Source organism: Athene noctua, chromosome 1 (genome assembly GCF_965140245.1).
Source record: "Athene noctua chromosome 1, bAthNoc1.hap1.1, whole genome shotgun sequence".
Lineage (NCBI taxonomy): Eukaryota > Metazoa > Chordata > Aves > Strigiformes > Strigidae > Athene > Athene noctua.
The window spans coordinates 93014349-93028070 of record NC_134037.1 but is presented as its reverse complement, the minus strand read 5'-3'; the positions used below and the strand labels follow the sequence as shown (position 1 = coordinate 93028070).

At 39.7% G+C, this 13722-nt stretch overlaps 1 protein-coding gene across 1 annotated transcript in view; it reads right to left on the bottom strand.

Moving 5' to 3' along the window:
* The window catches only part of TTC27 (tetratricopeptide repeat domain 27), a 140916-nt gene extending 127539 nt beyond the window's left edge, over positions 1-13377 (bottom strand). The window contains exons 1-3 of the mRNA XM_074925747.1: positions 13158-13377; positions 10014-10191; positions 4360-4489 (exon numbers count right to left, since the gene is read on the bottom strand). Coding sequence (XP_074781848.1) covers positions 4360-4489; positions 10014-10191; positions 13158-13245 — 396 coding nt within the window. The 5' untranslated portion in view covers positions 13246-13377. The remainder of the gene's footprint in view (positions 1-4359; positions 4490-10013; positions 10192-13157) is intronic.
* Between the last annotated feature and the right edge of the window lie 345 nt (positions 13378-13722).

Here is a 13722-nt window from a genome sequence, read left to right as displayed (position 1 = left end):
TTACTATATCCCACTTATTATAAGCATTTAGCTAACTAAAAATGTTCTAATCTAATCCCAGCAAGTTCAAAGCCAGAACTGTCAATCCATCTTAACTGAAATCCATTACTTTTAAAATCTTCCTTTAACATAATGCACTGATTAAAAAACTCAAGGTGGTATCAGTCAGACTATTAACTGGTATAGTAAAGCCCCAAAGTTATTTTAGTAAACTGAAAGACACCTAATAACTAAAACGTTAGCTGGTTTTCTGTTTAGAAATTACTGAACTACTTTTATGTGTGAACTCAAAAGAGAAAAGCACAAGACAGTTCTGCAGGACATAAAAAGAAATCCTAACGGAGTACATGAACTAACTGTAATTTACAGAGAAGGCTGGAATCAATTTGGGGTATGAGGAATAATGTACACATACTCATGGATATTGTTCATGGAAGACATCCAAGAGGCCCCTACCAGCAACTTATCTAAGAGAGGCTATTTTATTTGTTCTTCACTGAAATTAATTACAGTCTCATGCAGTCTTAATGCACTCATAAGAAACTGATGATGCATTCAGAAGTTGTCTGGGAGCAGAAATGAAACTATGCCACTGATCTTGAGGTGAAACTTTCAAAGGATACAACTGGCAGCAGTTATATAGCCTGAAAATGTGACATCAAGTCTAATCCAATAAAGTGTTCTGAAAATTAGAACAACAGTTTTGAAAATATTCTTGAAATAAATGAGACATTGTAAGGCTGAAAGTTAATATTACTCAAGAGCCATTAAAAGTCATATAATGGACAACCAGGGGATCAGACCTAGTCAGCATGGGTTTATGAAAGGTAGGTCCTGCCTGACAAACCTGATCTCCTTCTATGACAAGATGACCGAACTACTGGACAAGGGAAAAGCTGTGGACATTATCTACCTGGATTTTCAAAAAGCATTCAACACAGTTCCCCATAGAATTCTCATAGAAAAACTGGCTGCCCATGGCCTGGATGAGTGAACAGTCTGCTGGGTCAAGCACTGGATGGATGCACGGTCCCAGAGAGTGGGGGTCAATGGAGCTAAATGCAGCTGACGGCCGGTCACAAGTGGTGTTGTTCCTCAGGGCTCGGTGTTGGGACCACTTCTGTTCAACATCTTTATTGATGATCTTGATGAGGACATAGAGTGTATCATCAGTAAATTCACAGATGATATCAAGTTAAGCGGGAGTGTCGATCTGCATGAGGATAGGGAGGCTCTACAGAAAGACTTGGATAGATCAGATCAGTGGGCCAACGTTAACGGGATGAGTTTCAACAAGGCCAAGCGCCAGGTCCTGCCCTTGGGCCACAACAACCCCCTGCATGGCTACAGGCTTGGGGAGGTGTGGCTGGAGAGCTGTCTGGAGGAGAACGATCTGGGGGTTCTAACTGACAAGCAGCTGAACATGAGCCGGCAATGTGCCCAGGTGGCCAAGAAAGCCAACAGCATCCTGGCTTGTATCAGAAATAGTGTGACCAGCAGAAGTAGGGAGGTGATAGTCCCCCTGTACTCTGCACTGGTGAGGCCACACCTGGAGTATTGTGTCCAGTTTTGGGCACCTCAATACGAGAGAGATATCGAGGTGCTGAAGCGAGTGCAGAAGAGGGCAACGGAGCTGGTGAAGGGCCTGGAGAACAAATCCTGTGAGGAGAGATTGAGGGAGCTGGGACTGTTCAGTTTGAGGAGGAGAAGGGCAGAGGGGAGACCTCATCACTCTCTGCAACTACCTGAAAGGACATTGTAGAGAGGTTGGTGCTGGTCTCTTGTCTCAGGTGATTAGTGACAGAACAAGGGGGAATGGCTTTAAGCTGCATCAGGGGAGGTTTCGACTCAACATTAGGAAAAAATTTTTCACAGAAATAGTGGTTAGACCGTGGAATAGGCTGCCCAGGGAGGAGGTGGAGTCACCATCCCTGGACGTGTTTAAGGGTCGTTTAGATGAGATATTGGGGGATATGGTGCAGGGGAGAACTTTGTAGAGTAGGGCTGATGGTTGGACTCCATGATCCCAAGGGTCTTTTCCAACCTGAATGATTCTGTAATACTCAGAGCAGGCTAAAAGAAACATGAAGACATTATTTTTTAACCTTGGCATGGGAAAAGATCATTTTCATTTGAAAACCTGAAAAATGGAAGGTCTATTTAAAAAGGGATTGTATCAGTCTTGATGACAGAATATGGAAGATTACTATAGATGGAGAAAGTTAGAGCTATATTTTTAACCCACTTTTTCTAAATATCTGTGTGCGCAAGGCGGAAAGATGGATTAACAGAAGCACAAAAATGTCAGTTTATCAAGATGTTCATTTTTACAGAGTGTTTATAAGCTAAGAATCCTTGGAAAGAAAAGTCCATAAAGATAATTCAAAACATACAAAAGCTTTTGAATTAAGATGTTTAATAAGGAAGAAAACTGGATATTATATTTTAGCACATGAATGTTTAGTACTCTTGGAAAAAAACCCCACTAACATTTCAGAAGATATAGATAGCAGTAAGATAAAAGTAACTACTTCTGCCTGAATGTAAAAATAGATAAACCTTGCAGTAATATCAACGTCTAATGCAGCATTCATTAGAAATCAAGTATACTCAAGTCTTGTTTTCCTTTATAATCTCTTGCCAATTTAGTTTCCGAAATACCACCTCTGCATAAGCAAAGAATCTTCAATGCATTACATTCAGTCACAGCAGAGACATAACAGAAACTAAACAGGATGCACGTATTCCCTTATTCAACAGGCAGTTAGTATCTCATTCTTCCATTAAGACAGACAATAAATGGAATGGTTAATAGAAATTATGAACATTGCGTTTTACAGGTCTGAACTCTGTGAATGACAGCAATTCTGTGACTATCATCTTAAGCTGCAGCCTCTGTGTTAGACTGCAGCCTGCACATATACACTATCTTAGAATAGAGTTCTTCTGTAAACAGAATTCAGATAAGAATATTTTAATACTATAATCTTAAAGATTATAAACAAATTATAAGAATGGAAGAAATTAGTTTGTGTTTCTTGTTTTTTTTATTATAAAGGCAAATTGAACTCCTCTTTCCTCAGAAACAGCATATGTTAAGATTTCTGCTAATTCATCCTGCACCCTAGAAGGTTTAGTACACATGGTTTCCACTGTTTCCCCTGTTACTTATTTAGTCATCACAAAATGAGATCTGAATTTCTAGTATCAAAAACTGAGCAAAAAGTGTCTATATACACACCATGTCAGCTCTAAAAGATAAACCAAACTGATGAACATCTATTTTAAAAAATGGGGGAGAGATACTGTACGTGAATTAGTTATTTAGAAATACAACCTTGCAAACAAGCCTAGGGCAGGACTTCATGAATTATGGAATTCTTGCAAAAACATGCCACAATAATGCCATAGATCCGATGGGTTTATGTCTAACTTTTCATATACTCAAACTCCCCTTCATTCCACAGTTCACAGCATTTGCATTGCTCATGGTCCTACCTATTCACAGTGAAATTCTAAATTCAAACTCATGCATTAGCAGAAACTAGTCATGTGTTCTTCCCTGACATGCAGCTGTAATCAGTATTTTACCACAGCTTTAATTCCAAGAGAAAAATTAATGGTCAGTAAACTGTGCTGAACCACAGGTGCAGGAGTGTCACAAGATGGAGTGTGGTACTGCCATGAGAAACAACATATGAATCTCACGGAAAATAAGTTATGGTGTTAATTAGTTATTTACATTAAAAGATGCCAAAGTAAATAAAATTGACAGCTCTCACTTTCATCTCTTACATTCCCACCCTCTTCCAAGAGCTCTATTTGAGTTAGCATTTTCATACTAATACTACTACAATTCACTTGGCATCATTCATGAGCCTAACAGGATACTGAGCATCCAAATCTACTGTTCTCTTAGTATCTGCTGGATATTCTGCGATTTGCAAGATATGCAGCTTCTACCTTACCCTAAGGAGAAAAAATTTCTAAGCCATTTATAAATATCTATCTTTAATCCAGCTAAGAACACATGCCAAAATAAATAAGAAGTTTATTGACTGCAAATGCCCTTCAAGTAAATGCTCCCATGTAATAAATATATCTTTCCCATACAAAACCATCATATGCAGCAGGAAATCTCTTAAGCAGAGAAACAGAGCAACTACTTTTAGGATGCTGCTTCAAAATCTCATATAACTGAAGATGCTTGCAAAAGAAGCCACTAGGATCAATGATCAAGGCTAGAATGAATCTAGCATTGTGCCTCACAGAAGTGCCTTCTCTGATATGTTTATGTGTTATGGTTATTTGCAAAAAGCAGTGACGATAAGAGAACAGCTGATTAAAATCCAAGTATACCTCACTGAATTTCTGTAACAATGCAGGTGGCAAAAAGTCATGAAGCTTTAATTGAACAGGAGGCCCAGTCCAATTGCTTTGAACGAAGAGCTGCAAACTGCCCACGCCAAGTAGAAATATCAGCCTCTGCCTGTAATATAGATAAGAAATGCAATTAGCAACATATTACATTTTTAATTAAGGCTATAAGATCTGATTAACTCTCATACTAATTCAAAATCCTCAGCCTTAAAAATATCACTCGTTCGGAAAATACAGTGAATGTAATATTCAGGAATGCACATGGGGAACTAAAAGGCTTAGAAATGTATTTGTTTATAATGGTTGTAATTAATGACAAACATTTTGGAAGCAGTTAGCTCAGATGTTTGGAAATTTAAGGCTGTATGTAACTATCAGAGATCAGGAGATCAGTATGGGATACAAATTATCCCATATTTGCCTACTGCACGTTGTTATATTTTCTTAATAAAAAAATTAAATGAACATCAAAAAAGTTCAAAACTATCATCTCCAAGTTGGTTCAAATACTTTGGCATCAGATCTTCTCTCAATCATGCTTTTTAATTTAAATCATATTATTTTATTTAAAGATGGAATTGTGAGACTGTTTCATTCCTGAAACCAAATATGGTGAGATTTTCCTCATTTACAAGACTAATTTCATCTAACATCATGATGATATTATTTCTTTATGCACCTACAGTAACAAATAATCTTATGCAGTCTGCAGAATGCACAGCACAATCCCTCAGAATTTAATGATCTATTTAACAGGTATAGACTTTTAGGAGATTTACACAAACTTTGGTTTGTTTATGTTTTCTTAATGACTTAGAACCTTATTGTGTTATAACTAGTCATGTGCCAACAAGGGTGCCGTCACATATATAACATGCCTCCTGCCTACAAGTTAATGTTTTATTTGAGCTGGTTTGATATAAAATTGGTATGTTAAGGAGCATGACTGAATTGGAAAAATCTAGTCTTTCTTTTTTTCTCTGTAAAACAGGGACTTAAAGATGCAAGAGTCCTCCAAATGGAAACATAAGGATAGTGTTATATAACCCCTAAAAAACAGTTAAATAGAAAAGCCACACACAAACAAGTGGCTGGTGGGCAAGAATGTGACAAAAGATGTAAAACAATGAGAAAGCAGGGGTGGGGAACACTTGACTGAAAAAAAAAACCAACCAACAGAGCCTTCAGGAGAGTTAGAGAACAAGGACTGGTACAAAGAGTTCTTGTCGAACAAGACAAGGTAACATTTACTAGCTGTCATTGCTCAGCCAGTAACTATCTACCAGCAAGTATTATTTAAATACATATCTAAGATTACCATCAAATTTCCAAATAACTCAAGAACACAAAGCACTAACAATTACTGTACACTAAATTACTACCATTACACACAAAACAACCACATAGACATACATTTTCTAATTACTGTCCCATGATAAATTATGCTTCAAAGCTTCTGAAAGATAACATACAGAATAATCAACCATCTCTGCACTGTGATTTGACAGACGCACTTCATTATTTTATCATTTACACTATTACTTCTACTAATATTTAGTTATTTAAACATTACTGACCCCTATCTATCTGGCAGGCAAACTTGCTTGAAGTCTTGACACAGTTATATCCATGCAGAAGGCCTCTGAAACAACTGATAACCAATTCTATCACTTTGGCTGGGATACTGGCCTTCCACTGGCTAATCTGTCATCACCAATTGATTTTTTTCCCCCATTTTTCAGATCCTTGACCCGCTTCCAGTCTTTCTGTCACTCATTCTGTATCAGAAAATCAATTCCAAGCTCTAATCCCTGCAAATGTTAGCCTACTCTGCCTATTCCCCCTTTTTTCCCCAAGAAAAAATTTAGTCTCCCTGACTGTCCTTCACACTTAGAATGCAGACCTGCCCAGTCCCAAAGGCTGCCTGAAAACTGCTCTTCTGTACTGCCCAAAAAGCAACAGAGGGATGGCTGCAAGTGCCCCACTTACTATGGTGACCTACAGTTTATTTCTTATATTTCCTTAGATATATGTGCTTACCCATCCATCTTGTTCTTTCTTTCTCTATGTGAATGGAGAATGTTTGCTGCCTTTTTTTTTTTTTAAGCACTGCTTGCACCAAGTCCAGTAGGATTGTGATCCACAATGTAAATCAGATGCTTATATACACTTCACTGTAATATCTTACTGCTATACCTAATCTTGCTCAAATTCAACATAAAGAACAATAAAGCATATGTATTTGAAAAAATGATGGATTTGCATATAATGCTAGAATTTACATACAAAATATAAGAATAAGAAAGTACTCAATAGCCAGGCTATGCTTAAGATGCAATTAGGTTAGAGGTTCTGGGTTTGGGAGTGTTTCTTTTTTTTTAGTGAAGCCAAAAATTACAGGAGAGAAGTCAAAGCAAAATTAGACACTGATTAGCTTTTTTTAAAAAATTCATATACATCAAAGCAAGCTGGAGAAACAGCAAGAATGTCTTCATTTTTCTTTGTCAATATATATAGCACACTAGTTAACCAATCATCAGATGCCTCAGGAGAAATACCAGAAATACCATGCAGTGCTCCAGTCGGGAAATCATAACAAGGTTTATTGTATAGATTTGTTCAGGAAAGTTTGGTATTCATTTATATGTTGAATAAAGTAAGAGTAGTAAATACATGGTCAAAAAAACCCAAGTGTTAGTGCTGATTTCCTTGTTCCTTTAGGTTTTGGAATTAAACATAATAAGAGACCTTCAAACTTTTTTTTGAAACATGCTCTCCAAAAATATTCTTTTTGTTGTATTCTCCACATTATTTCCTTCCAGTCTTTAGAATCAAACTGTATGTCAGACAATGAATACACCTCCTTCACATGGAGCTCAGGAAAAAACGAAAAGGCATTTCCCCTCTACATGGTTAACACATATACTATTGCTTCATCCTCTACAATTTGTTGATTTAAAATACAGTCATGAAGCTATATTATCTGTAGAAAATAACTGTTAACTATTGAAATGAGTAGCAATAGCAGGAAGACAAAAAAAAATTTTAAATCTCCTATTAAATACGTTTATTGTAAGAAATGTTTTGAGACTTCATTTTTAAGCCATAAAGGGTAAAAGTGCCATAGTGAAAAAATGTCTTGGGCAGGAGAAGGAGGGAAGCGGTTAAAATGATAGAAAAAGTTGCAGCAAATCTTAAAATACTGTTAAATATTTTTCTTACAGAACCATGGATTTCAAAGTGGAAAATGTTACAGGCTATGTCCAAAGAAATTACAATCTAGATCCAAATTCTGAGCTGTTTTGCCCTCCAGCTGCTCAGTTTTAGCTTCAGAAAAATAACTCCTTAAAGAATTCTTTTAACACTACTATAAAACCTTATTTCATACTGCGTTTATATTGTGCTAAAAGAATAAGTTTAATATTATCCAACTTTCTGTTTCTGATTGAATTCAATCCCCATTGAGTTTTTTTAATCTCCAGAATTACAACTTTCAGTTCAGGAAAAAAAAAAGCATATGTCTGAACTTATCCCATTATCCCATCTACTAAAAGTCACAAGAAAACCAGTGTCTTCCTGAATTTTCTGAGCTAGAACCTAGAAGTTTGCTGCACTTCCTTTGTATCACTCAGCAGAAAATGTCATTTTACCCATTAAAAAAAATAAACAAAAACATTTTCATTGTAGGCAATGGAAGGTCTGAGTGCGAAAGTTGAATGAATTCCTTCCATAAGGCAGTCACAGGGCACAGGGCCTTGCAGGTAGGAAAAATAACTATGTAACACATTTTAACCTAGAAAGTCATTGGAGACAAACATACGTGGTACAGATTTAAGGGGTATAAACAGTGGCTACCTAAAATAGGAAACAATCTGTCTTTCAGTAGAAGTTTTTCTATCAAAAGAAATTAACAACTTACTTCATTAAGCACTATTATAATTCAAAGCTTCTTATGTTATCACTAATGGAGCTTGAAAAATATCATTTGACTGCTACAAAAAAAAAAAAAAAAGGTTTTGGCAGACACCAATATATTCTGAGGACTACACGCCTTCATTTTGAATAAAACTCCAGGCTGTAATTTTGGGCAGAAACCCCTCTGTCTGCTTCTGAAAGACTAAATACTGCACATCTGTCTCCGTATCTTCTGCCTAGAGTCGCAGAGGGAACAAGAAAAGCCTCAAAGACCAAAGAGCTGGAGTATGAGCACCTGAAGAACAAATTGCTTTGCTGTCTGCAGTAGGACAGCTGTCATTGAGTCCTGTAAGTGGCATATAGGCTAAAAAAATATTACAGGGCGAGCAGAAGACGACAACATCACCATGGCAGGATACCTATAAAGTTATTACTGGGTGCATGATATAGATTAGGATTATCTTTAAGATGAATGGTTGATAAAGGCAGCAACACATATTTCATGCAATGATTAAGATCAGGATTGGGTCTATTTCAAGCCCTGACTGATCTTTCTTTCATTGCTGCATTATTCAGAATAAGCTTTTGCAAGATGACAGAATCCAGCAATATTTAAAAATTTCTCTAGACTGTGGTACCATCTAAACCATCTAAATATTTAACAGCCACAGCACAACAAAGAAAGAAAAAAAAAAAAAAGCACCTAGAGACAAAATGCACGGGAACAACCTCTGAACATTCTAACTCAGAAAACAGGAGCATATTATATTGTGTACCACATCAGAAGATAAACTTCTGACACACTACAGTCACTAACAAATCTCAGCTCAGTATTTTGGAGGTGCCAACTACCTGTTTCTCTCTGGTATTTTACCAAAACCTTGTTTTTATGTCTGTCATATCAAAACACAGGCATTTATACTCATCCACACTTACTGGCAATACATTACCTTCCTCTTACTTTCTTTTTACCTATATCTTCCCTTACCTTTTGTTATTCTTTTGGCAAAACTTTTTCCTACCCTCACCTTTTAAAATAAACAAATATATACACAAACACGCATGCATATATATATATATATATGTATGTACTTTTCTGCTTCTATTATCCCTCACACAACAGATTTCAGTCTGTTCGTAATTTATGTGGTAAACACTAGTCAGACTCTAACAGCAAGAATTAACATATGCAGCAAAATTTGACAGAATCTAGAGAAAGTCTTGTAAAGAACTAATTGATGAACAGCATCCATGAGTAATACCTTACTCATTTTACATTAAGAAGAGCAAAACAACCTTACTATGGATCAGACTCAGAAATGCAGGCATTTCTCAGACAGTAACATTACTTCAAGTAGTCACATAAATGTAATGCAACATTTTAGAGAGAAAACTGTTAATAAATTGTTTGATGATACACAGGAACATCAATTTACATTTGTTGGCTTCTTTACACCAGCAGCTTCAGAGGTAATCACTGTATATAAAGGTAGTGTTTTCAACAAACCCTCACATCACAATACTATCCAGTGAAAGAAACAATGATAATGAATACATGTCCCAGGGGAGTGAGGGGAACAAACTGAGAAAACTGTTTTCTGTTGGAACAAGAATTTTGGAGGTCCCATGTCACATAATATAATATTTTTAAAAGTGTCTTTTGTAAAAATCAAACAAGGCCTCTATTAATCTTCCATATAATAAATAATAATTTCCACCTTTCCACATTATCAGCCTCTGCAGAACAGTCCAGGTATGATAGAATCTGTTTCTCCAAGTAACTGTCAATGTTCTCCTCCATTGCAGAAGATGCACTGAAAACATTCTGGATGGCTGAATTTGAAAATATTGCCTCGTATTTCCCATCAAAAAGCAACTGCAATAAGGATCCACTTTCTGGGGAAAAAAAAAAAAAAAGAAAAAGGAAAAGAAGAAAGGAAACAAATCAGTGTCAACTTTGAAATAACTTTGTATTACAAGACCTATTCAAAGCCAAACATATACTACTCCCCTTTCAAGGAATCAATCTTCATTTACATTGCAGAAAAAGTGTGATTGCACTGAAACTAAAGAACAGCAGTAGCAGGCATCACTTTATTCAAAATAAATTTTACAGAACTTGTATTAATGTTACAGTGAAATACAAACTGGAAGATGAATGTAAAACAAAAATCTGCACTGAAATTTCAGGGGAAATACATGGATGGCTTTTCAAACAGGTACACTACAGTTACTGAAGACAACTTCAATTATCACAAGAGGGTTTTCTTCTTCCAAAAGATATATGGGTGTGTTACAGTAAAATCCTATAGATAAGACAATTTCATAGACTAGAGAACTTTTTTAGGGGAAATGTAAAAAATAAAAAAGGTTCAACTTTTGCAGAATTCAGTGAACAAATTCCCATGTAAAACTGCAAAAAGTACTGTCCTTCATTTAAATGCTTAGAACATTCATAAAGAATGGACAACATGATTTTATCTTGATACAATAATTGTTTTCCTATGCTAAGTTTACCATCCCAATGAGAAGTCTGCATATGGAGTCAGATTCTTAGGAGTAACTAACTACTAAGATGAATTTAGATCCAGGAATGTTTCGCTGCTAAAGCCTTTCAAGACAAACAGAAGGCATGAAATGCTATACGTTCAATTCCTAAGAAGCTTCAAACCCATCAAGTTCTTAACGCAAGGTACAACTTTGTTCACAGAAGGTATCTTCCCTTTTTTCTTCAGATATGCTAAAGTGTAATCAATCCAGCAGCTGTTAGAACAACTTCAACATGTTAAAACCTTCTATTGAGCAAAATCAGCATCTGCCTATGCTGCAGCTGTGGCTACAACTCATGTAAATGTATTAACTAGTTTAAAACTAGCTAATGCAGTGTTTGTAATGGTGCAGCTGAGGAAATGCAGAGGTCTGCATAGGATAGGTGCCTTAATATTTATCTGTGATTCCAGTTGGGGACTGCAGCTCTTGTGCACTCAGTGTTACCATAGCTATATTAATACCCAAGCTAGCCAATTTAACACTAGCACAGGTATAGATCCACACAAGCAGAAGCTGTGCAAGGAAGTGAACCAAATACCAACTCCAAGCTCATCCAGCTAAAACAAGTCTTCTAAGTTTCAGACATACAGGAAAACCAAGCACAGAACCAACTTCAGTAGTAGTGACAGGTGACTTGGCAGGAATGCGTGACAGACATTCATTCTAATCGCTCCATAGCGGACAGTTGACCACAATTTACTTTTGTTCTTTACAACAACGATCAACTGAATGATGTAAGAGAACATGTGTACTATATGATTTAAAAAACACTTCAAGCTGTACCTGGAAGGGCAAATGCAAAAGAGTAACAATGGTTCTGCAGCCCTGCTGCAGAGAACAGAAATAATAAGAAATCTTCTCCGATCTATGCTTGGGGACACTTTCTTTCACCGAACGACAACCTGTTTATGTTGGCTTATAGTTGCCCAGGCGGGCGATGCTGTAGTTAGTAGAATAACTATTGGCTGCAAGGACACCAATGAAGAATATTGAGGTTTTCTTTCTCCAATAAGACTGTAACATAACTGTAAGCACATAAAATCTGCTTTTGATTCTGTGTGTAGCTTTTTATAAGACACCATACAAATTCAAGGTCACAGCCTTTAAGTTTCATTTCAGGATTATCAATGGGAAGGGCCCATGTAAGTGTCAACTAAAAATCATCACAAACCCCATGATTTTCTCTCTCTACTGCAAGACACCTTTCTTCAACAACAGTCTTCCCCACATCTTATAACAGCACACTACTTAAAAAAAGAAAACCAAACTAAAAAACCCCCCACACACCAGAAACAGCATACACAACATTCAATGAGGAGAGAAGACAGATCTGACAGATGTCAGTCATATCACCTCACATTCCTGGACAGTACAATAATTAAGTTTTAGTAAGAAGTAACGTAAGGAAATAGAGCCGAGTAGGTACGTACAGTTCTTTTCCAAAATTCAGTTAAGTGCCTGGGTAAGGATAAATGAGTGTTGTAAGATGCTACAACCTCTAAACGTTCTAAACAGCATGGCCCATGACTTAAGCACAACTGTATTTCTAGCCTGTCTGAAATATGGAAGTGCCTTTTAATGACATATGTCACATTTTAGAAGCTGCTGCATTCCCCTGCGGGAAAGCTGGGTCAGTAACAACCTAATGAAGTCCCCCCAAGAGACTGCTTTCCATTGCTCCCTCCAGAAACTATGAGTAAATAACTAATAAAATATAGAACAGGTAGTTCATGCCAGACTTTTCCTCCTCCTGTTTTGCGACAAGAGCCAGTTTCATATCACTGCCAAATTCAGGCAGGCAGGTAGTCTTTCACTCGTGGGTCATGAGGCGGCCGAAGGAAGCACCATGCTGAAAAGCCTCCAGAGCGCCGACAACACGCAGCGGGCAGGGAGGGTGCCTGCCGGTCGCCGGGCAGGGACTGCCGCAGTCTCCCCACCCGCAGCCCCGTCGAACCGGCAGGTAGTGGCCAAGAAACTCCGAGGAGAGCTCCGGCGCGGCGGCCGCACCTCTCGCCTCAGCCCTGCCCTGCCGGCGGCGCCGCTCCGCTCCTTCAGGCGGACGAGCCCGATGGGTCTCCCCCGCCTTGCGGCGCTGGCAGGAGCCCCCCCGAAGCCCGGCGAGGGGCAGGAAGGACGGGAGAGGAAATGGGACACGACCGCCCCCGGAACGGGCGCGGGTGGAGGGAGCCGCCAGCCGAGGCCCCGGCTCGGCCTGGGGCCGGCGGAGATGTTAATAGTTGCGGATACCCACAGGAACGGCCCCACACAGCGGCCGAGCACCTTCGCCCCGCCTGGCCGGGACCTCCCCTCACCTGCTGCAGCGACTTCGCCCTGCTTCCACTCCAGGGACTCCGCCGCGCTGAGGAAACCCCTCAGCAGGGAGCGCTCCAGGGCCAGCATGGTCCCGCTGCCGCCGCCGCTCCGCTCCCCACCGCTGCCGCCTCGCTCGCGGGCCCTGCGCTGCCGGCGTCCCCCTCAGCCCATGTGCAGGAACTGACCGCAGGGAGCCGCCATGACACACGCGCCGGGCACGCCGGGAGGATGCGGCGCCGCGCAGGCGCGGCAGCAGCCCCACGGCGCGAGCGGGGGCGCCGGACACGCCAGCGCGGGGGAGGCGGCGCGTGCGCGGTGTCTGGGGGCGGGGCGGGGGTGGGGGGCGGGGTTGTGGTGTGGGAGCGCGCGCCGCCCGCAGCCGGTAGTCGCGTGCCTCAGCACGAGCTCCACGTGCGCGGGGCGGGGCGGGGCGGGCAGAGCCGTGGCGCGCGGCTGCGGGAGCTGGCGCTGACCCCGAAACAGTAGTTCGTGGGGCGCGCGGATGTCCGTGGCCTCTGCCTGGGCGTTCCCGGGAGCAGGAGAACCCTCCGGGAGGTCCCCGTG